Below are 22523 nucleotides of genomic sequence, written 5' to 3' on the forward strand. Positions count from 1 at the left end.
ATAGTTTTTATCCACTCAAACCTTCCTTTTCACTGTGCATTAGGACAATATAGACACACATCCTCTTCTAGGCAGTTTCATAACATTTTACGTTAATTGGAAATTTGCCTGATGGTGGAAATGGTAATTTTCACTGCTCCAGCTCTTTTCTTAAAGCTACTTTACTAATTTGTGCATTGTGATTGATGATTAAGGTAATTTGGGCTCTGTTTTCCCTCCTATTTATAACTAAGTGAAACAGGAAATCATGGCCAGATAATTCCATGTTCATAATCACCCTGGAGTGCTCAAAATTGTGAATATGCATGGGAATATACTGCAGAGATTTTTTATTCCTAAGAATTTCTAGGGGTGCCAATAATTGTGTCCAACGTGTATAAAAAAAAAAACTCCCTATTTTAAATTCTTATTATCTAATAAAAGGTTAGATTTTTATGCTTTTTTATTTTTTAAATAAAAGATCAAAAGGATTAACAATGCAAATTAATTTTCACTCTGTGATCATATTTACCAAGGGTGCCAATATTTTTGGCCTCGCTTTTTCAATTAACAGAATGCGCTCCAAGATGAAATATTGTATGTTAAAAGTTATACCTTCATCATGAGCACTACTGTGTTGAGTGCAATCATGACTAGAACCGTGTACTCGAATGATGGCGACACCACAAAGTGCCACAATCGGTACTGGAGGGTCTGTCTGTTCTGAGGCATGTATCTCGTTAGGGGTTTTGCACTGATAACAAAGTCAATGCATGCCCGCTGGAAGAGTGAGATAAGAAAGCAGCGAAGGAACATGCAGGTTAGTACTGCTGATTAGAAACCGTTTCTATTTTTTCATGCTTAGATCAGACTCTTATTTGTAATAATGGTGTTAATATCACTAAATGATGTTAAGGGCAGTTAATAAAACCTAGCTATGTGAGGAAAATATGAAATAGCTTGATGTGTAATCCCGTATACTGTCATAAATGTACATTCACCTCGTTTTTCTCCAAGTTGCATTCCTCCATCATTTTGTCTCCCTGCTCCTGGAACGTGATGATGATGAGAGCGACAAAGATGTTGACAAAAAAGAAGGGGAAAACCACAAAGTATATGACATAGAAAATGGACATCTCCATTCGGTTTCCTCTGCTCGGGCCGTGGTTTTCCTCAGTCACATCCACCGAGTGTTGGAGAACTCTGTAGAGAGCATAACGAATGCATCCAATGAATTTTAACAAAAAAACAAATATATAGAAATCACTACATGGACTGTATACGATGTTTGTTTTCCCAAAACATGGCTCCGTTCTCATTTAACAAACCTGTGGACATTTCAGGGTTCTCAGAAATGGAAGTCGTCACTGGGTAAATGTCTAAAGTGCTGAATAGAAACATTTTATGGATTTCTCTGACTTTAAAATAAAGAACAAATAGAGAGAGAGGGATTGTGTTGGTCAGAAGAGAGAAAGATGTCAAATTTGCCATTAGCCTTTGTCACGCTCTTTCTGTAAACGATTGGCAATATAACTCACAGTACAGTGTTACAAATGTACATTATATTTTTTTAACTGGTAAATGTATGATGGAAACGCATCATAATTTCAGTATTTAAAATCTGCAGCGTTAAACCTCTTTCTGCTTCTTCACAGACATGCTACTCAGCCCACACTGAGTTCATCAATGACGGTCCACATTATTTTCCCAGCCTTTTCAACCACTAATTCTTGGCATCAACTATTAAACAAACATCTCTCCACATGGATCCCAACTCAACATTGGTCTCAGCAGTAACACTGTAAAATAACAATCATAACAAACAGCGGCGACTCGCCAATTCAGCATCGAAACTGATGTTTTCCAACAGGTCACAAATGCTGACTGTTCTCCAGAAATAAACAGTGACACAAAGTCTTCAGACAAGCCATACTTTTTGAAAACAAGCTGGCCGGCTGCAGAACATGCCGATAATTATTAAAGCTGGAGAAAACAGTGGTAATAATATCTTTTGATGAAAACATATCTTTGACGGAAGGTTGGACCTGCAGAAAAGATTTCAGGAGATCTTTGAGCAGTTATCCAGACTGTGCTCACAGTTTATTATTGGATGCAATTAGCAGCATCACGACTCTCATGACCGCACGACCTTGAAGAAATGTTTTATGTGGAGGCTCATCTTTCTAAGCTCTATAAATTTCCTTCGTGAATCAAATGAAGGTATAAAAACATTTAAATAACATTGCCCATTAAAATGCATTAGCTTGCCTGTCGTAGCCGACTATATTTCTTTATTATGCACCTCCTAATTCTTTTAAATTATGATGAGTATAAAATTTGATTGATAAGTAGAAACAAGAAAAGAGCTTCGGGTTGCATTTACATTTTTTTAAATAGTCTGGTATAATGCTCTTCCTTCTGTAGCTTTTTCTTGGTTTTGCACGCACACATTTTTTGAGGTAGTTCGTTCCAAGCGCTTTGGAGAAGGTGCCACGGTTCTTCTATGGATGAACCCCAGACTGACTTGAAGATGGTGAGATCAGATCTCTGCGTGGGCCATACCATCTGTTCTGGGACTCCTTGCTCATACGAAAATTTCACTGGATTATAACAATATTTGCAAAAAAAACCTCCCCAAAAAACAAAAACACGCTGGCCTACTAAAACAAAACATGAATAACTGTTTTATGTCACATCTAATGTGCAGAAGATGTCGCGCAGCTCTTGTATGTTTCAAGGTTTTAGAAAATTTCTGGAAAGGTTCCGGTAACTGTCGAGTGATTTCGTTCATTCACACTGCCAAAAGCTTTCACAACGTGACATCTATTGTGCTCGCAGAGAAGCCCAGCTCTTTCATGTTTGACATTTGCCAACATTTCTGGCATTCTGGATCCGATTTGCATTTCCACAGAAGGCTGCCTGGTAATTTGACTGCATTTTTCCGGAATCAAAGCCCAGTGCTTCATTCTGGTGGCATTCACTCCTCTGATTTTGGATAGTTTAATGAGCACTAAAACCTTGTTAACATATTAATTTATTTAAAACGAATGAGATCTGTCTAATTTAAATATGGTCATTATACTCCGTTGGCCATTATGTCTTTAAACAGGCACTTATGCACAGAGAAATGCATTATCTTTATGAACTCGAATCCATTAGCAAACAAAATATGCTCTAAAGTACTCACCTCCACATTGGCACTCTCTAGAGGAGGATTAAACAACCTGTCTAAAACCAAAACGTAGAGAGATGATCTCCACTGACACACATTTCCTTGGCAGATGTTTTACAAATACTTGAGAAAGCAGCAGAATAGCCTTCCATCAATAGCCCTGCACTGACAAGACTATCCATATCCCTCTCAGATCTCAGAACAATCTTGGGAGCAGACCAAAAATGCATCATGTTGCCAAACGCTCAAGTAAGTAAGAAACATCCAAGCTTCCCTATTGAGCGCTTTATAACAGTGCTAGCTCCGGAAGTATTTTTCCAATTCACTTTAGGGATTCGGTTAAAGAGTTAAACGCCATGAATCAAACCGAATGGCTATGAGAAGATCACAACACTTTGTTTTCAAGCAAAAATGCATTTAAAGGCGATGAAATAAGACGTAACGTCTTGAATTGTGGACAAAAACTACAGTCCCGTGAAGCAATGTGAATGACATAATTTATTTAAAAGCTTCGGAAAAATGCATTTAAAGTTGTTGATTGTATATATAGAAACAATATATTTTATGGTACATATATTTGGTAAAATAGAATAGGGAACACTTATTTGCTATTAACTACGACTTTTCCCTCTATAAATTCCTAATTTGCTGCTTATTAGTTAGTGAGGTAGTTGTTAAGTTTAGGTATTGGGTAGGATCAAGGATATAAAATATATATAAGCTCATGTAGAATAAGGCATTAATATATGGTTGATAAAAGGGTTTTGAGAGAATAGTGATTACATTCACAGTGCTTCATGGAAGTGGGTAGAGCTAAATATCTGGTTCGGTGCGATTTGCTTGCTGCGACCCTGATTGGTGGAATTTTTTGTACTGCACCATGGGTAGTGTAGTTTTCAACAGGGTACAACAAAATCATATGACTTCAAGCTAGAGTAAGTCTGTCTTTAAAGGTCCCATTTTGTACACCTTTTTGGAGTTTTATTAGGTGTTGATGTCCTTAAGAATATATATTTGTGGTAAAAGTCTCAATATGTTTTTACATCTCCTTTCTCAGGAGCTCTGTCAAAAACAGGTCAGTTTTGGCCTGTTTAATAACTATTCAAGAGCCTCTCTTCTGATTGGCTTGTTTTTTCTAAACGTGATGCATGCCAATCAAATATAACCACGTCACAATTATGTTGCAGCGCTAGCTGGATGCAAAACAAAGGGAAGACTGAGGCGGCTTTCAAAACAACGCCAATTTGGTTACATAAGGAGCTTAAAATATCCTCTTCTTGTGATGTTGGGTACCAGAATCGACGTAATACAGCCTCAAATTAGAAATATGATCATATGCACTGTTAAAGCCTGACACAAACCTACGACAGCTGTGGTAAAACACTATAAAACGAGTGGACTGGACAGAAACCTTGGTCAAAATTGCTTGAGTTTGCACACTTCTTATCAGAAAAGGTTCAAAGTTTTATGTCTCAAGACTATGTGTGCATGTGTGTAAAACAACAAAATGACGATTTATATATAATCATGCATTACTGTATATGCATTATTTATGATTAGTTGGACTAGTGACTAGTCGTAACGTTAGCAGGAATAATAAGTTTGTGATCTGATTCACCTCATATTAAAAATCCTGTCAGATAGTCTGTCCTTCTGAGTGTACAGTTCGGCAGATCTGGTTTTGTCTGTTCAATTGGGCGGGCAAAGCAGAGAAAGGGGAGGTAACCTTTCTCCGTATGACGACATAATGGAAGATTCCAGACTGGTCCGTCTGAGCAAGATACCTAGGGCTCAGTTTACACCTATCGCCATTTCTAGCCACCGGAGGAACCATAAGCAGGCTAGAGGCGCTCATATTAATATTAAAAAACCTCATAAAGTGAAATTTTCATGGCATGGGACCTTGTATGTAACGAATCAGTTTCCCTATGGAGAAAAAGCACGGTATTTTAGCCCTACAGCTCTTGTGTTTTCTGAAACCTTCGAGTAATTTTAGCCTGATAGCAAGGCAAGCAGAGGTACTAATTTTAAGTTTTAATTAAATGTACAGTGTATGTAATGAATGGACATACTGTGGCCAGCCCTCCCCGGTGGACACGGTGAAGAGCGTCAGAAGAGCCCAGAGGACATTATCATAGTGAAACTCGTGTCTCCTCCACTCCCGCTTCTTCACCTCCTTCCTGTCCCTTCCATAGTCGATGTAGTAGCCTCTACACAACACAGAACAATTCAAACCACGGCAGACAAACACCCGAGACATTCAGGAAATAATCATCCTCTCACTACTGTAGAGTGACTTCATTTGGAGTATCCAAAGACTGTATAATTCTAACAATATTTATTACATTTATTACGTTTGAATAATTAAAGCATTTCACATCATTCACATGAACAAAACAAGGCTCTACGAGCTAAATCTGTATACTTGCAAATGTAAATATTGAATCCCACTGAATTGCAATTGACAGCCCGTCTATGCAAAGCTGAAATAGTGATGAGTGTAATTTATTTATTGGATTCATTAAATGCAAACAGTGAAAAAAGGTCAGATTAATCATCTTAACAGTTACTTGAGTAAGAGTACATGATTGGAGCATTGCTCATGCCGTGGATAAAAAAAATCAGCATGCATTGACTAAACTATGCATTTCTGAACATGTACGGAATACATGTTCAGAAATGCACAGTTTATTCATTGCACGCTGATTTTTAAAAAATAATCATTTATTATATTCTTAAAAGTCCAAAACTCCTCCTACACTCACACATACAGTATATATAAAGCACACAGCTGCACTTACTGGCACTCTTTTTGTGTTCCCATCGATCCGTCTGTACAGTAGAAGAACTTTCCCTTGAAGAGCTGCACTGCAATCACAGCAAAGATGAACATGAAGAGCTTGTAGACGATGAGGATGTTGAAGACGTTCTTCAGGGATGTGACCACGCAATCGAACACAGCCTGCAGAACAAAAGAAATAATCATCATATCAAACATCCCTTAAACAGATCAACGCGAATGAGACAAGTTTCATGTGCAGCTCGTTGACATTTAAAGAACGATGCGTTTCAGCAGGGTTTGCTTTCTAAAGCAATCAACATCGCAATTTTACCTCGAGCCTAGAATTCATGTGTAGTCGTTAAATGAGTGCAAACTGTACAAAAACTGTCAAATGGTACCGTCCCAGTGGCAGCTTTTGTACCTTTATTTCTAAAAGTGTATCAAGACGAACATGATGCACACAGCATTACATGGCTGCACTTTCATATGCAAGTGATCAAATGTTTGTTTTTTTTAGGCAGTACAGTCATTTTCTGACATGTTGGTTGCTATAGTAATGATATCAAGTCAATCCCATGTGACTTTGCTCTACATTGACTGGATACTGAAAGCTGACAGAAAAAAATGCACCAGATTAAGCTTTCTATCTATCTATCTATCTATCTATCTATCTATCTATCTATCTATCTATCTATCTATCTATCTATCTATCTATCTATCTATCTATCATCTGTCTATCTATCTATCTATCTATCTATCTATCTATCTATCTATCTATCTATCATTGTTCATCTATCTATCTATCTATCTATCTATCTATCTATCTATCTATCTATCTATCTATCTATCATCTGTCTATCTATCTATCTATCTATCTATCTATCTATATATCTATCTATCTATCTATCTATCTATCTATCTATCTTCAGTATCAATCTAATTCATACAAAATCTCCGTCTTGTAAAACAGTTCTGTTTTCTCATGAGGTGGGGTTGGAACTGAAGTGCACTAAACCGGTAACTTCACGTTTCTTTGTCATCTCGATCCCCAAAGATCTCTCGCGATCTCCCATCTCTAATTCAATTATGGTTTAGTTAAATGGTCTGATGATAATTCTCATAATTCTGGCTCTGTATATGACTGCATATTGATTTAAAATGAAAAATGTCAAGTACTGCAAGATATATTTAGCCTACTTTTAATTATTCACAGAGGGATTACTCATATTTGGACAGCAGAGCGTCCTAATTAATTCATTCATTCATTAAATTGTGTGTGTTTTTGTGAGACTGTTTCAAAGGAATATTCCTGGAATAAGATATTTCTTGACTAGAGTTTCAGTGTTTGAAATGCATTACACACAGAGTGTATGGTACATTAGCTTAAAGCCAAAGCAAAAGTAGAATAAACAGACAAAAAAAATACAGAATAGCATATCAATTTTGAGACTTTAATTTTTACTAATTATGTTGCTTATTTGACTTGAATTGGCTTTTTTGGCTGTTTACAATGAAAATGGTTATGGTCTATTATAGTGTAGTACAGTACAGTGTAGTATACTACCTGTTGACTACCATTTTCTAATATTTGACATACTTTAACATTTTATACCCGTTTGAGTTGTATTTTCTTATACTTTATTTTTTTTTTACTTTATTTGCCATGTTTTGTCTTGGGAAATTGGTTTGAGTTTTATCATTTCATTTGTTTTATAGAGGCAAAATGCTCATCGAACATGTTTGATGTGGAAATAAAATCGAATCACCTTATATTGGCATGTTTTGGGTGGAGAATACAAAAATACAAAATAGCTCTTTCAACCTGTTACACAATGACTATGCAATGACATAAATATTTGTATTTTTTTAATATTACAAACTTTTTTTACACTTGCAGTTCATCTGCTGTAATCCTTCAGTGCGAATGAATTAAAAGTATTGAGTTTTACTCTTTTAAGAGTTTATTTGTAACTTGCAATTTTCACAAATAGAATAAAAAATATTCAAAGTTGGCACAGTTGCATATAAGTGGTAAAACGTGTCAATATAAGTCGGGTTGTCCGTTCAGGTTCAGTTTTCAGCTACAGATATATACAGTATATAATGTGTTAAAGAGCAGATACCTTCAGCTTCGGAAGTCTTTTGATGGTCTTGAGGGGACGGAGAACTCTTAGAACCCGTAAGGACTTAATGGTCTTAATGTCTCTGCCTTTGTTGTTTCTGTGAATAACAAAACATATCGAATTTTAGAAAATGTATATTTTGGGGACAAAACTCCCACCTGCACAGCTATCATAGATAACTTAGTAAATAACTAAATAATAGCAATTAATAGAACGTAAACCCCAGAATAAATAAACTACAGCATAGCATTTTCTAAACTAATGTTTAGTGCTGGAAGAAAACCAAGGCCTGACTTTTAATAATGTCCTTTACATGCATCAAAGGACTTTGCATGCATTAAAATATAGTTTTATTATATTTTTAAACCATCGTTCAATAACTATGCAATGAAATAAATACTTATAATGTTTGAATAGTCGAAGCATTTCACATGATTCACATGAACAAAACATGAAGTGGCTCTTCAAGCTTGAACTGCACTGATGGTAGGAACAGTCCTTATTATGGCACTTACTTATGAGTAAAAAGGCATGATTAATTGCGCATTTAAATAATGAATCATACTATAAATGTTAAACTGACCTAATGCACAAGCTAAGAACGTCTAGGCATGGCTGAAATAGTGCAAACGTGGATCAGACACCACAATATAAACACACATAAATAAACGATGAACTGAATTCATATTAAAATGGACAGACAATGTGACAAATGAGAAGCGTCTGCTGTTACCCCATTAAATTCCTGGCAGCCACAGAAACACAGTCCAAACAACAACAGAGAAGCATTAAAAGAGAAAGAAGACGTCAACATCTCAAGTGTGTTTAAAGCCATTAAACGTCTGGAAAATCCCTTCAGAGAAATACTTGCTTGAAGAACAACACAAACAAGAATGACCCCGTAACATTATTGAGCAAAATCCTATCTGGTACATACGTCTAACGCCAAGCAGATTTCAGATCGTGTTAATAAGACTTGGACTGCGTGATTTTAGGGCTTCTCTCAAGGGATTCCCAAATAGAGTGTTAAATTTAGGACACCATCCTTTTTTTTAATAACCGACCGATGCTATTTAAATGTATGTTTTAGCTCGTCTTTATATATTCCTCCAAACTATAACATATGTTCTAACTATATATGCGTGACTTCCGTGTCGGTTTTGGAATATATTAGCAAGCATTAAGCATTCAAGAGTATCACTTATATAACTTAAATGAGGGGCGTCCAAAGTCCAGCCCACGGGCCCATAGCCTGCTCTGAATCAGCCCGCAAGCTGCTGTAAAAATAGACCAGGATTTGGCCCACCATTAAGAAAGCAAGTGGAATTCATAGACTGCACTTTATATGTCTATACCACGTATAGCCAAATCTCACAACACACCACCTCCACTAGTGCTTCTCCTGCTGCCTGAGTTTCACTGAAAAAAGACTTTCTTTGCTTTGTCATACACATGCTGTACTCTTAAAAGTGTTGCTTTAGCATCTGAAGAACCTTTCTGATTTACAAAAGCGTATCTGTGGAATGAAGGTTCTCCAGATTATAAAAAGGTAAGAAAGAACCTTTGACTTTGTGGTTCTTCTATTAAGAGTGTAGCAGTGGGTCTTAAATAAATATAACCTATTATAGCCGTTTAGCCTGAATACCCCACAAAGTCAGTATGTGTCATTCTCTGGACTCCATCCTGATCTACTGAAGAACTCATCAACACGCAGCCATTTCATACTAATCTCTCACAGTTCTCAGTATTGTTCTACAGGAGCCTAACACGCTCCCATTTAACATTGCTTCAGCACATATTCATGGCAAAATGCAATGATTTTAGCAGGAATCTCTGCATGCGGTATAATTCATGCGTGACCGGTTTTAGTGTAATGAGGGATCAGATTTTAAACTTAGCTGTGGCTGTACAGTCAAGTGGTCGCTATGCCAAAATGGCATGAATGTAATGTAGCTATACAGTAAAAAGAAGGAAAATGTGAGACAACTCTTAATCAGTGCGCTGTTCTGCTGGAAGTCGAAGCTTGCTGCGCTAATTATGTTGCTTATTTGACTTGAATTGGCTTTTTTGGTTGTTTACAATGAAAATGGTTATGGTCTATTATAGTACAGTACAGTGTAGTATAATACCTGTTGACTATCATTTTCTAATATTTGACATACTTCAACATTTTATACCCGTTTGAGTTGTATTTGCTCATTTTCATTTAATTTATTTGCTATGTTTTGTCTTGGGAAATTGGTTCGAATTTTATAATTTGTTCTATGGAGGTAAAATGCTCATCAAACTTGTTTGATGTGGAAATAAAATTGAATCACCTTTTATTGGCGTGTTTTGGGTGGGCTTCGCAATCTGACAACACTGACTGACTAGAGCAGCCTAAACTGGGTAGAATATTAGCAGAACTAAAATTACAACTTGCTTTCATCCAGTTTGTAAGTTACCTAGCATAGCAACTACCTCCGCTCACACGGTCGACTTCTAGCCGGGAAAATAAAGGTCTGGTTATCCACTGAGACCTGACAATAAAGCAACTAATTAACCATATTCAACTTACAATTAATATCCAAATATAGAAGTTCACCTACTTACCTATATCTGTTAAATTACCAGCTGTTCAACCCTTCATTTCTAACTCCACACCTTCCCTCATTACTTTTCACTTGCGTTCGTTCTGCCTCATGCTTGTAACTAGATGTTTTTTATGTTTCTGAAATATTTAGTATATTTAAGCAGTCTTGTTTCTTGATGTTGTATACGGGCATTATATGCTTCTATACAGTTTCTTTGTGGTGATGTGATAAATGGTTCATATTAGTTACATTTTAAAAAACTGTACACATTTATATACAAATATATATACACATTGTAGACACATTTGATCAACAGGTAAGAGTAAAGATTAGATTACACAGCAAAGTTATCAAGCCAGGCTCACTGGAAAAACATACCTGGTGCAACATTTCTGCAAATAAGTAGATTTAGCTTCTTGCGTTTCACAAGCGGTGTTTAAAAAAGCATGTTCAGTTTTTTTTCTGAAACGTATTAGCATTTCATGAGCGGTCCAGAAATGAAATGTCTGGTGAGCGATGCTAAAATGATGTACCAGAGCGCTTTGTATTGGAAGTGCAATGCTGTACCAGGTGAGCGACCGAGCAAGTTTACTACATCAGAAAATCAAACGCTGATGTTGTTTTCTCTTGCACTTACTACAGTGAATCGTAGGCATTGCTAGTTTTAAAGTTTTGCAAGCAGGCACGTTTTTACAATGAGCAAGTTGTTTGAGGTCTGGCATTGTCTTATGATTCTTAAAAGTCCACTTAAATCTGCTTCATGTAAACAACTTGGCTTAGTCACAAAAGGTAGATGTATCTTATTTGCAATACTTACGTCAATGCAAAGGCAATTAGAGCTCCAACCACCACAATAAAGTCTAGAATGTTCCACAAGTCACGGAAATATGACCCATCGTGAAGAATGAGGCCCTGGTCGATCATCTGAATAAAAAGGTATAATGCACTATTATACAGAATATAAGTATTGAATATATACATCATTAATATAACAAAATGAGATAAAATCTTTAAAGAATAATTCATATACTCATAACCAAATTCAAATTACAACGGACACAAAAGACATCCAGGTATGCACATGCTTTATGTTGACCCTGGAACATGGGTGTGATTAACCATTCATATTTGAGAAGCCAGATTATAGTTTTTGTGAAGTTTAGGCTTACAATCAGTGATTGGTGCTTGTACATCAGTGTCATTCATTTTGTATTCATGGCATGAGGTTAGAAAAAAATCATTATAGCACATTTAAAACAACAACTATTATCTAAATAAGGTTTGAAGTAGCGAAGCAGTTACCTTTATAATCATTTCAAATGTGAAAACGCCAGTGAAAACATAATCAAAGTATCGAAGAACCTGCAAAAACAGTAAACAAAGCTGTCACAGTGTCCAAATGCTCACGGTCATTACATTAGTCCTGGTGGGAAACCTTAAGTATGCAATTTTCTGAAATATAAAGGTTTACTTTATTCCTCTCTGAATTGGTGCACACAGGGTCCTCCGCAGCCAGTGCGATGCTGCTGGCCACAATCACCAGGAGAATGGTCATCTCGAAGTAGCGCAGGGTCACCACATAGTGGCAGATCCTCCTGATACTGCAGTTACACAAAGGCCGTGATTTCCGATGTTAGAATTGTCCCGTTCTATCATGCATTGTGTACAAGAGCTTGGGTAAAAATGGCAGCTTACGGATTTTTGCTTTTGAAAATGAACATGCTGTCTGGTGTGTCGGGTTTGGGGGCGGTCGACTGTTCACCTCCATTCTCAACATCATCATCGTCGTCGTCGTCGTCGTCATCATCATCATCGTCGATGCCGTCATCAGCTTTGTCTGAGTGAGAAGCCTCCACGTCTTTGAAGCTGACTGTGAGTCAAATCAAGAGAACAAAACAAATATTTGCTGGGCTTACATCCTAAACGTAAATACTGACTGGCATACTACTGCAGTCAAACTTGCTGCTGAAATGAGATGAAATTAGATATGATTGTGTGAAATCCTCATAATAATGCTGTGAAACATGTTGTACATTCATATTTTTCAGTACGTAAACTTATAGATGGAGGTCTCACCCAAGCATAACAAAAAAAGATTTTTCGTGCATAACTTCAGGTTTGTGTTTGTAATTAGAAAATTTAATTATTAAAAAAAAACAACTTTTATTTTCATCTCTTTTGACACACAGTTGTATTTAAATGTGTAAAATTATTTCAATAAAACAAGAATGACATGAAGTTCCAAATAAAACCAAACTATTTAAATATATATTTGTTTTTAAATTACACAAAAATGCATTAACATTTAACACAAACACCACGTGAAAACCGCCCTTGTGAGAAGATCCTGAAACGCTAAAAAAAGTACATTGTTGTAATGCATTGCTGTTATTTGTTGTGTTTTGCTGATGTTATTTTGTTGATTTTAAAAGTTTTTTTTCAGTAGAAAATGTTTTGGTATTTGAGATTAATAAGCTAGAGGTTATTTGTGGTACTATGAAATTTAAAGAGAACTTTTTGGCTTAGGTTGGTTTCCGTCTTAAAATTTGACAGCACTTTATAGAAGCACTTTCATAACAGTCACAAAATAAGTCATTCTAATGATTTTGCATGCTGTAACAAGATTTCAGAGTTGCTTTGGCTCTGAAACTGTGAATGGAGTGTGATTGCCAGAGTAAATATATCAGACTGCAAATAACTGGCAAGTGTGTGTTTCATCAAAGTACATATGTTTGGGTATTCTTTGAACATTTGAGCATTGACCTGCACATATGAAACTTTATTTCTGAATTGTCAGTGCTCTATATATGTTTCTGTCTAATATATTGTGTCATTAGACTGTCTGTTGCTAGGCACATGAAATGCTCTCACATGAAATATGATTTCTCTTCTAGGTTTGAACCACAATTACCTGTGATTGTTTGCATCTGATGCAATTGGGTTTTTGCTTTTATTACAGGCCAGAAGCCATAAACCTGAGCCCACTGAGTCTCACTTTTTTGTATTGGTTTCTGTGGGGCTAAATGGCTTCTACTGTAGATTTTCAGAGTGAACGTTAACCTAGATTTTACCCAACACCCAGCATGAAGCCCACTAAAGCAATGGAATAGAATACTCTAAGGCGAACTGCTCTTTACTTTCTGAGACAGCTGAAGAAGCTTAGATTGCCACAGGCATTGATGACCCACTTCTGTGTCTCTATTAATGAATGTGTCCTCACTTTAGCGAATTATCCACTCTGCAAACAGAATCAATGGCGGCTGTCCACCCCTCCTTCAGGACTCAGCCATCAGCAGCTGAACTACTTCACTACAAATCAACACTGCTGCACTCTGACCGTCTTCATCTGAGTCAAACCAAACACAACGGGCACCTCATTGCTGGAAACAGCTTATTTCAACTATTCAATTTCTTACCCATACTTCAATCCATGGATTGTATAAAATACATATCAGTTTAAGTAAATGAGTTTCACAGGTCTGTTCGGATAAAATGACCAGTGAAAACAATGTAAAATTTACAAAAGGACATTTGCTTCTTGGAGATTAGCATGTCCTGTGACTTGACATGCTATAGGCTATCATCATAATGTCATCATTATTTATGCATGATTTTTAATTAAGAGACTGGTGTATTTAAAATTAATTAAGAAAAATTGTCACCACAAGGACAGTTTTGGATTGGTACTACCCTCCAATGAAACTAAAAAAACTTTGAATAAATTGGTATGATAAAATGGTAAATATATCCAGAGAAAATGTACTCTGCACAGTAAAGACAAAGATGGATGGACATACAAACAGATGGATGGATGGACGGATGGATGGAGGGATGGATGGATGGATGGACAGATGCACTGATGGATGGGCAGATGATACACTGATTGACGGATGGAAAGATTGACACATGGATGCATTTATGGGTGGACAGATAAATGCAGTCATAGATAGATGTTTAATGCATCAATGCATCATGCATCAATGAATGGACGGATCAGTTACCAGTCATTGGTGCCATTTCCAACAAAGGCTGGGTTGATGACTCCCGTTTTATGCAGGTTTCTATCATACACTCATCCTGGTTTAGATAGCTGCCATTGTTCTCAATGTCTGAGACTTCCCCTGTCATGTACTTGGATTCTGATGTAAACTCTTCTTTGTGCTTCAGTAATGGAGTTTCCTGGCTTTCTGCTTGATCTTCCGTTCCAGTGCAGACAGTCTGAAGCTCCTGAAGGCCAGAGGCTTGGGAAATCTCGGTCACATCACCCACAAACTCCCTAAAATACAAATGTACATTTGAGAATGATTGATCGTAAAAAATACTGAAAATATGTTTCATAACTTTGTTTTGGGTTCCATCAAATATAACCAAGTTCAATTCCATTCAGAAATACAGTAATTTAACACTTTATTTTAATCTTCAACTTTAGACATTATGTCGACTATAAGTAACTTTGTACTGTAGTTGTTTTTAATTGTTATTACATATAGTATTAGACAGACATTACCCCAACACACATTTTATTAATAGTGCTGAGTAGATTACTTGCAAATTTTAATCCATTTCTGATTTCAAATTAAATGGTTAGTAAAATAATCCACTGAAGTAAATATTTTAGGCAATATAATCTAACTACTTTCTGATTACTTTTGATCTAACTAATTTATTTTATTGTATATTAAATAATAAGTAATATGTGTAATTTATCCCGGTATTTCAAAATGTAATAAAAGACTGCCAAAATGATGGGTCTCAGTCTGCTTCTGAATGAACTCTGGTATAGTTCGAATTAAATATTAACGCAACATGGAAGAAATACTAATAATCAAACCAAAAGCAGGAAGTCATGACAAGATTTGATGACATGAAATGAGCAGCAGTGCTGACCTAAAGCGGTGCTGACCAGACCGATCTATTACTGGGGTCTCTGAAATCACACACATGTATCGCCGCTTTAAACTGAACACACCTTTTGTTTGGGGAGTTTGCTAAGTTCTGTCAGGAATACCCGAACAATCAGATTGTGAACGCATCACTACACCTTTAGGTTAAGTGTCTATAGGTTTGCTGTCAAAAATGTAAAAGCTAACTGGACCAAATGTGTAATTTTCCTTTTTGGTCCTGAAACTAAACTAAACGAACCAAACTGCTAAGTGTGAACATACTTAACCCAGATTATATGTACTCAGTTACTAACCAGCACTACTAATTACTGGTAATTGATGTGCAGTTTCAAAGTTTAAACTTAAACTCAACAGAAACTCAAGAATGTAACATGCTAGGACTGTGTACAAAAGTACATTGTAGACCCACTGAAAACAATGGAGCTACGACCAAATTAGTTTTATACAGCCTAGGTTCTTCACCAAACCACGACAGTAGCAGAATGTCAACATTAAAAATAAACTAGCAACTGTGCAATTGACTAAAAGAAAATAAGCCATGTTTGTGTTCTCACCTTTGGCATTCCTCCTGACTCTCAGTTGGCTTGCCAGACATGCTTATTTCCATTTCGTACATGTGCATCAAGTTCTTAGACTGCGTTTCATCCATTTTATCCTCACCCTCCTCAGCCTGTTTCTCGCTGCACCCAAATTGCTGGTGATTCTCTGCATTTCTGGCCTCTGTTCTGGACTCTCGATGTCTGTGGCGTTTATGCCGCCCACCCTCCGCCACCCCTGCAGCGGCAGCAGCCCGAAACTTCCTTGCCACACGGTGTCTTCTCTCTGTATTTGAATGATGGTTGTTGGCGTTTGGCCTCTCCTCCACTCCTGATCCCGTCAGGGGCAAGGGCTCAGACTCCGGAGGTTCAGGGAGAGGAATGGTGATAGACATGGGCGGCTCTGGCAGGGGCATTCCCACAGACATGGGTGATTCTGGTAAGTGTAAAGGGCTCGTCTCTGGGGATATGCAGCTCTTTTGGTGATGATCACTCACTGGAGTGTCCAGCTGGTCCTCGGTGGGGCTGCCAAACAGCACCTCACGACTGGCCATCTGCCGACGTTTCCGCAGCTGGTTAGCCCGTTGCTCCCAGACAGACATGTTAATCTTTTTGCGTCTTTCACGGCGGCCAGCAAAAGCATTGACAGGCTGCTCTTCCGCTTGCTTCCCAGCAGCTTCCTCCTCTGCCTCCGCCGGAGTCGGTCGTCCTCGGTGGATAGCGCGCTTCCTGTACAAGTACGGTCTCCGTCTCCTTCTGCATGAATGTGAAACATCTCAGTCACAAAAGGAATATCGTTTATAGCATGCAAGTTTCACAAGTCACAAGGGTGTGTGATAAAAATCAGGAAATTAGAATAAAAAGAATGGCTATCGATTCAGGCTAAATAAAACGGAATTCGGGAGAAAACCAGGGGAAGATTCTTGAATAATAAAAGTAAACAAGCAAGAAAGAAAATCAGAGAAACAGAGTGCACAAAGGATGTCAGCAGGTTATTCAGAGTGTTTAATGAGATGGACAGTGCAGTGTTAATGGCAGACATGACAGATAAAAAGATACATAGACAGTTTTACTTACAATTATGCGTATTCTTTTGTTGTCCATGAAACCAAATAAATGATTAATTGAAAATAAGCCATTAGTGTATTTGTAGATAAGACATACTAAACAATCCACATTGGCAGACTGCACAAAAGTCAACTCATGAGGCCAGAAAAAGTTAAACCGGGGTTTCACAAACCTGGCCCTCATAGCCCACTGTCCTATGGAGTTTGGCTCAAATCTGAATCAAACCCACCCGAACAAGCAAAGCAAGGTCTTATGTTTTAGTAAAAAGTTACAGGCACTTGAGTTGGATCAGGGTTGGAGATAAACTCTGTAGGCAGTGAATGCCAAGGACCAGAACTGAGAAACCCAGCTGTAGGGTTCTTTGGCACTTCAATACCATTAATGCCACATCACACATTTTTATAAAATGTAATAGAGTTTTTGTCCAGTGTTTTTAGTAGTATAGCTTGATATTTCTTAATGTTGCAATTACTATCATGTGCCCTTCCATGCGTACCATTGTCTTTTCAACTCATAATGCCAATAAACTTGGGACTAGACAGTTACTTTACTAGATTGGAAACTAACTAAAGCTGCCATTATGGAAGCAACTTCTACAATAACTTAAGATAAATTCATCAAATCGATGTGTTGACTCATTGCTCAAAACATTTCATTATTTGTCTACATGTCAGAACATCAGAATATGAATATCTTTACTGAAGATGCACAGTTGTATTTAATCTGACTAAATTAGCAGAGCGTCGATTAACTAATATCTAATATAAACAACTCTACAACGATGGTAAACAACCTCTAGGTGTCCTACCAGAGTTTAGCTACAAATTCTAATAAAATAAACCTGGTTCAACTTATCAAGGTGTTGAGGGTTGTTTGAAAATTACAGGCAAGTATGGATGTGGACTTGAGCAGTATAAACCCCAAAACACACATCCTGCTGGTTGATTATCAACAGCATAAATGTCTGAATTAAACCTTTTACAAGACACCTGGCCACAATCACACTAAATGCTTCTAGTACAAAGACCGATTCCAGTTGTTACAGTTGGTCAATTTCACAGAGATCAATTCAATGCAATACAGCAGCACTGTCCTGCAGAGTTTTGATTTCTCGATAAGACAAGTCAGTGTATCTGCACACAGTAAAGATTTTAAGAGGTTCAATGGTTTCGCGATTTTCTTTCACCTTTGCAACTATTGGGGAAAAACTAATGCCAAGTTGCCATTGTGGTGTCCATTAGTTCACAGCTAAAGAACCTACTCGGATGTTCATCAGCACCAGATAAACACATACTGTATAGTAGACAATAGTTGAATATATAGTTAAGTATAGTCAAATACTCAATCCCGCTTGTTGACAGCATTGCAGAGAAGCTGGTTCTTAAACTATTCAACTGAGCAAAAGTATATGAAGGCCTTGCTGTGATTGCATCCAAACAAAGTTTAAACCGTTTTCCATTTTCCTAATTTCCTAGTCTTTCGAGAATTTTATTTGGATCGGTGTGCAAAAATCCTGCCATTTTCTTACACAATCCTGACATTATTTAATCTTTCATTGATTTATCTGATTTATCCTCTTTTTGATATTGTCTTTGATAATGTTTGCTAATTATTTGTATTGTGTTACAGCTCTGAACAGAAAAACAAAAATTTCCAAGGTCACACGTTGCACTACTAAACTATCACAATTGGTAACTTGAATAAGTTGGTAGTAAAGTTAGGGTCTATCCCTTACCATGGTATGAATCTGATCTATTAAGATACATTGATCTAACAGACTGGTACTGAAACAGAATTACAGGTTCTCCAAACCAACTGAAATGTACTAAACTAATTCCAAACAAATATTTAAGATTAATAATCTAAGATGGCATTAACCATGTCACGTATATTCAGAAATGCTTTAGATACAAACTGATTACAGAAGACTAATTGGCCAAAAACAATAAACTAAGTTTGATCATTGGAAATTTAATGATTCACATCCCACTAGGAGCCAACCACTTTGAGCAAAATGCTTAAATAAAGTTATGTACTATCATGTTATTTCAGATGCCTTCTTTCCCATATGCACAGAGAGAAGCTAAAATCACTTTTGCACTGTAGGAATGTTTTAATAGTTTAACTATTGGTGGAAATAGCCAGTTTTTGGTGTGTTGATGTTTCTATTGACTTTATATATATATTAAAAAAACACATTTTGCGGGGACTAAATTAGCTCCTGTTTCAGAGTAGGATCTAACCCAATAGAATAGAAACTACCAGCGATGAAGGCCATTCAAAACACTGGCACTCACTATTTTTAAAAAAGTAATGAAAACACATAAATGGATCAACAGTCCAGGCCTTTCGCAACCTTGGATGAAGAAAATCCAATGCAACTGTTGGACGGCTGGATCACTTCAGAGTTCCTACTGCCAGTGTGAATGCAACCAGAAAAATGGCTCTAGGGGAAAGTTTAGTTCTTCAGGGACCCACCCGGTGGCCAGCTCCTATAACTACCTGTAGCATATACCCCTTTTGTTGGAGAAAATAGCAACTTCTTCCAGTGTGTGGAGGGTTGGAGAAACTGGCTAGCTCACACTACAGGACTTTTGTTTGATTTAGACCCGATTTTCTCCTACCGAGAATCTAAGCAAATATCTTGGCGAGCTACTATATCAATCCCGATGCTCTGCGCACAAATCGAGTGAAATCACCTCAGTTTTGAATGTACCGGGTGAGTACAGAAAGCTAATATGAACATCACTGAAATATCAATGAGGATCTGTTGCGTGATAATCTCTGCCATGATAATCTTAATAATATCTTGTAGTGTGTGATCTTGTATAAGATTTGCGGCAAGTGTTTGCTGCAACCAGCCTCCATAATCTGTTAGGATGTAAAAATTTAGATTAGGATTTTGTAGTGTGAGCCTGGTTTAAAAGGCAGTAAACAACCATTTCAGCGGTTTACTTTCAACTGACTTTTAAAATTCTTAGGTACATTCAATCTGCTCAAAGACCTCTGCCCAGTACTGACTCTGTGACTTTGTGTACTTTTAAATCTAAACTGCACTGTACCAAGTTAAAGCTTGTAATCACTCTAATATAATATTGATTTTCTTCTATAAAATAAACACACTATTCCCCCGTGGTGAAGGCACTTGAGTTTCCTAGCAACTAAAGATTAAAAAAATAAATAAATAATATAAATAATGAAATTCTTACGCCCTCGATAACCGAGATTTAAAGACAACCGAAAGTGATCCGGACATTCCAGTGTTATCGTGTTCTTTCCTATCAAATTTGACCAGAACCAAGACTGATCAAAAACGTGACAGACAAATGGTACATTCATATATGACACTTCTGTTCATGTGTTTGATGGGTCTACATAGTAGCATAGTGGCATAATGGCTTAAAAAGCATGTCTCAAGCACAAGAAGATTTGCAACAGTCAGCAATAGACACCGGATTCTTGTTAGTTTCTTAGAATGCTTACCAGCTTCTTAATACATGACATGAAACGGCATCCTTAGTTTGACAGACCAAAAGAGAAAAAAAAAAACTTACTCCGAGAGGCCAAATTCTCTGGATTTATAACGCTGGTTGAAGAACTCTTCCTCCTCCTCCTCTTCTTCCTAATACAGAAAATACTCCTCAGTATACGTTCCTAACAGCATACACTATAAATACGCCATGCTGTTACTTAAGGGCGTAAATACTCAGTTTACATACATGCACTGGATGCATAATAAAAATGAGACGCATAGCATGTTATTTTTGGGATTATTATTGGTACAGCATCGGTGTCATTGCTAAATATCACATTTAAATGTTTATTAGACTTATATGTTCCCTTTATTTGTCTTACCTTAGTTAGTTCCTGTGCATTGGCCAGATTATCCACAGCAATAGCCAAGAATACATTGAGCAACGTATCTGTTCACAGCATCGTCAAGAATTTGTGCAGATTTGAATGGAACGAGCACTTGAAGCTGTTTTCTTGTGCAACAACACAATTAAATCAGCTCAGACCGATACATAAAGGTGTTTTTTGTTTGTGGTTTTCAGCGCATAAAAGTAGCTATAGCTTAAAAGGATACAGTTTCCAAACAAGGTCAGTACAATAAAGTAGATGGAGGACCACATGCCGTACTGCACCCCTCCTTGCGAACGAATCCCATTATACATCACCTCATTCCAGTCCTCTCCAGTAAGTATCTATGTTGGATTAATCAATTAAGAAATGCAGTTTAAATATTACAAAAGTTAAAGCTTGCAATGCCACTCTGCAAAAATGCTTATCTAGCTTAGATATTTTGTCTTGTTTTCAGCCAAAGTATCAAGAAATTCTTAAATAAAGTACTTTCTAGAACAATTAATGGTAAAAATAATCGTCTTGTTTTCAGTTCAAGTCAAAAAGAAGCAGGTTTTTACTTAGAACAAGCAAAATAATCTTATTTCAAACAGAAAACAAGATTATTTTGCTTACCCCACTGGCAGATTATTTTGCTCGTTTCAAACAAAAGTGTACTCAATTTTTACTGAAAACACAACATCAATTTTTACTTTTTGATTTAAGAACTTTTAGATATTTTGGCTGAAAACAAGATAAAAATCTAAGCTAGAAAAACACATTTTTGTACTGATAATAAATATCGTAATTAAGTTGAATATGAGGTGAACATTTTTACAATTTTCTTTTTTTTACTGTGTCTCACCTGAAAGACGGTCATGATGGCAGCCGGAAACGTGTCGAAATTAGTAGGAGTGTAATCTTCGAAGATGAACCTGTGCAAGAGAAAGAAGTGTTAATGGCATGCGTGCTGGTTATTTCATCCCCGTGGGCATCCATGTTGTTCACTACAGTTTGTGTGTGTTAGAGCTATACACTTTCACTAGTCACCTGCTCAGCGGGTCAGAATCTACCTTATATAAATCTCTCACAATATGCCATGCGGCATCAGTGTCGTTGCGGTTTCTGGCAGGTCCAATGGTGCACTGATGAAAAGTGTGTGAGCGGAGAGAACGACCACATAACCGAGATGATGTGGGCGGGAAACAAAAGTGTGCACTTCTCCATTGACAGAAGCATGCTGCTTGCATTGTCATGTAATGTCTCATATTTCTGCATGTATGCAGTGTGGTTCGCTTGTAATGTATGTTGCGAAAGAAATCCAGGTTTACTCTATTTTTGCTGCACATATACATCCGTTAGAGCGGGTGATTGCAAAGTGTAGCCCGAGGATAATGATAGGGCCGTATGCTTTCGCTGTGAACACATTTGTGGAATCCAGGCTTGTCTCAGTATGCGTAAGTCAATAGCACAACTGTACAATTATAATATGGAAAGGTGTGTGTTGAGTATTAAACTATACAAAGACATATTTAACCACGCTTAA

The 22523-nt window shown here is 37.1% G+C and overlaps 1 protein-coding gene across 2 annotated transcripts in view; it reads right to left on the bottom strand.

Annotated features, from left to right (window-relative positions):
- Positions 1-22523, bottom strand: part of cacna1eb (calcium channel, voltage-dependent, R type, alpha 1E subunit b) — a 66431-nt gene that overhangs the window by 14433 nt on the left and 29475 nt on the right. Inside the window, exons 15-30 of one of the 2 annotated variants that reach the window (XM_043216676.1) lie at positions 21843-21912; positions 21225-21342; positions 20993-21060; positions 20692-20759; positions 16088-16825; positions 14631-14905; positions 12325-12499; positions 12101-12230; positions 11932-11991; positions 11447-11553; positions 8790-8801; positions 8057-8153; positions 5953-6113; positions 5224-5361; positions 981-1182; positions 595-759 (exon numbers count right to left, since the gene is read on the bottom strand). In XM_043216676.1, coding sequence (XP_043072611.1) covers positions 595-759; positions 981-1182; positions 5224-5361; positions 5953-6113; positions 8057-8153; positions 8790-8801; positions 11447-11553; positions 11932-11991; positions 12101-12230; positions 12325-12499; positions 14631-14905; positions 16088-16825; positions 20692-20759; positions 20993-21060; positions 21225-21342; positions 21843-21912 — 2584 coding nt within the window. The remainder of the gene's footprint in view (positions 1-594; positions 760-980; positions 1183-5223; positions 5362-5952; positions 6114-8056; positions 8154-8789; positions 8802-11446; positions 11554-11931; positions 11992-12100; positions 12231-12324; positions 12500-14630; positions 14906-16087; positions 16826-20691; positions 20760-20992; positions 21061-21224; positions 21343-21842; positions 21913-22523) is intronic. The other variant, XM_043216684.1, reaches the window with a different exon arrangement.

Source organism: Puntigrus tetrazona, chromosome 2, assembly GCF_018831695.1.
Source record: "Puntigrus tetrazona isolate hp1 chromosome 2, ASM1883169v1, whole genome shotgun sequence".
Classification (NCBI taxonomy): Eukaryota; Metazoa; Chordata; class Actinopteri; order Cypriniformes; family Cyprinidae; genus Puntigrus; species Puntigrus tetrazona.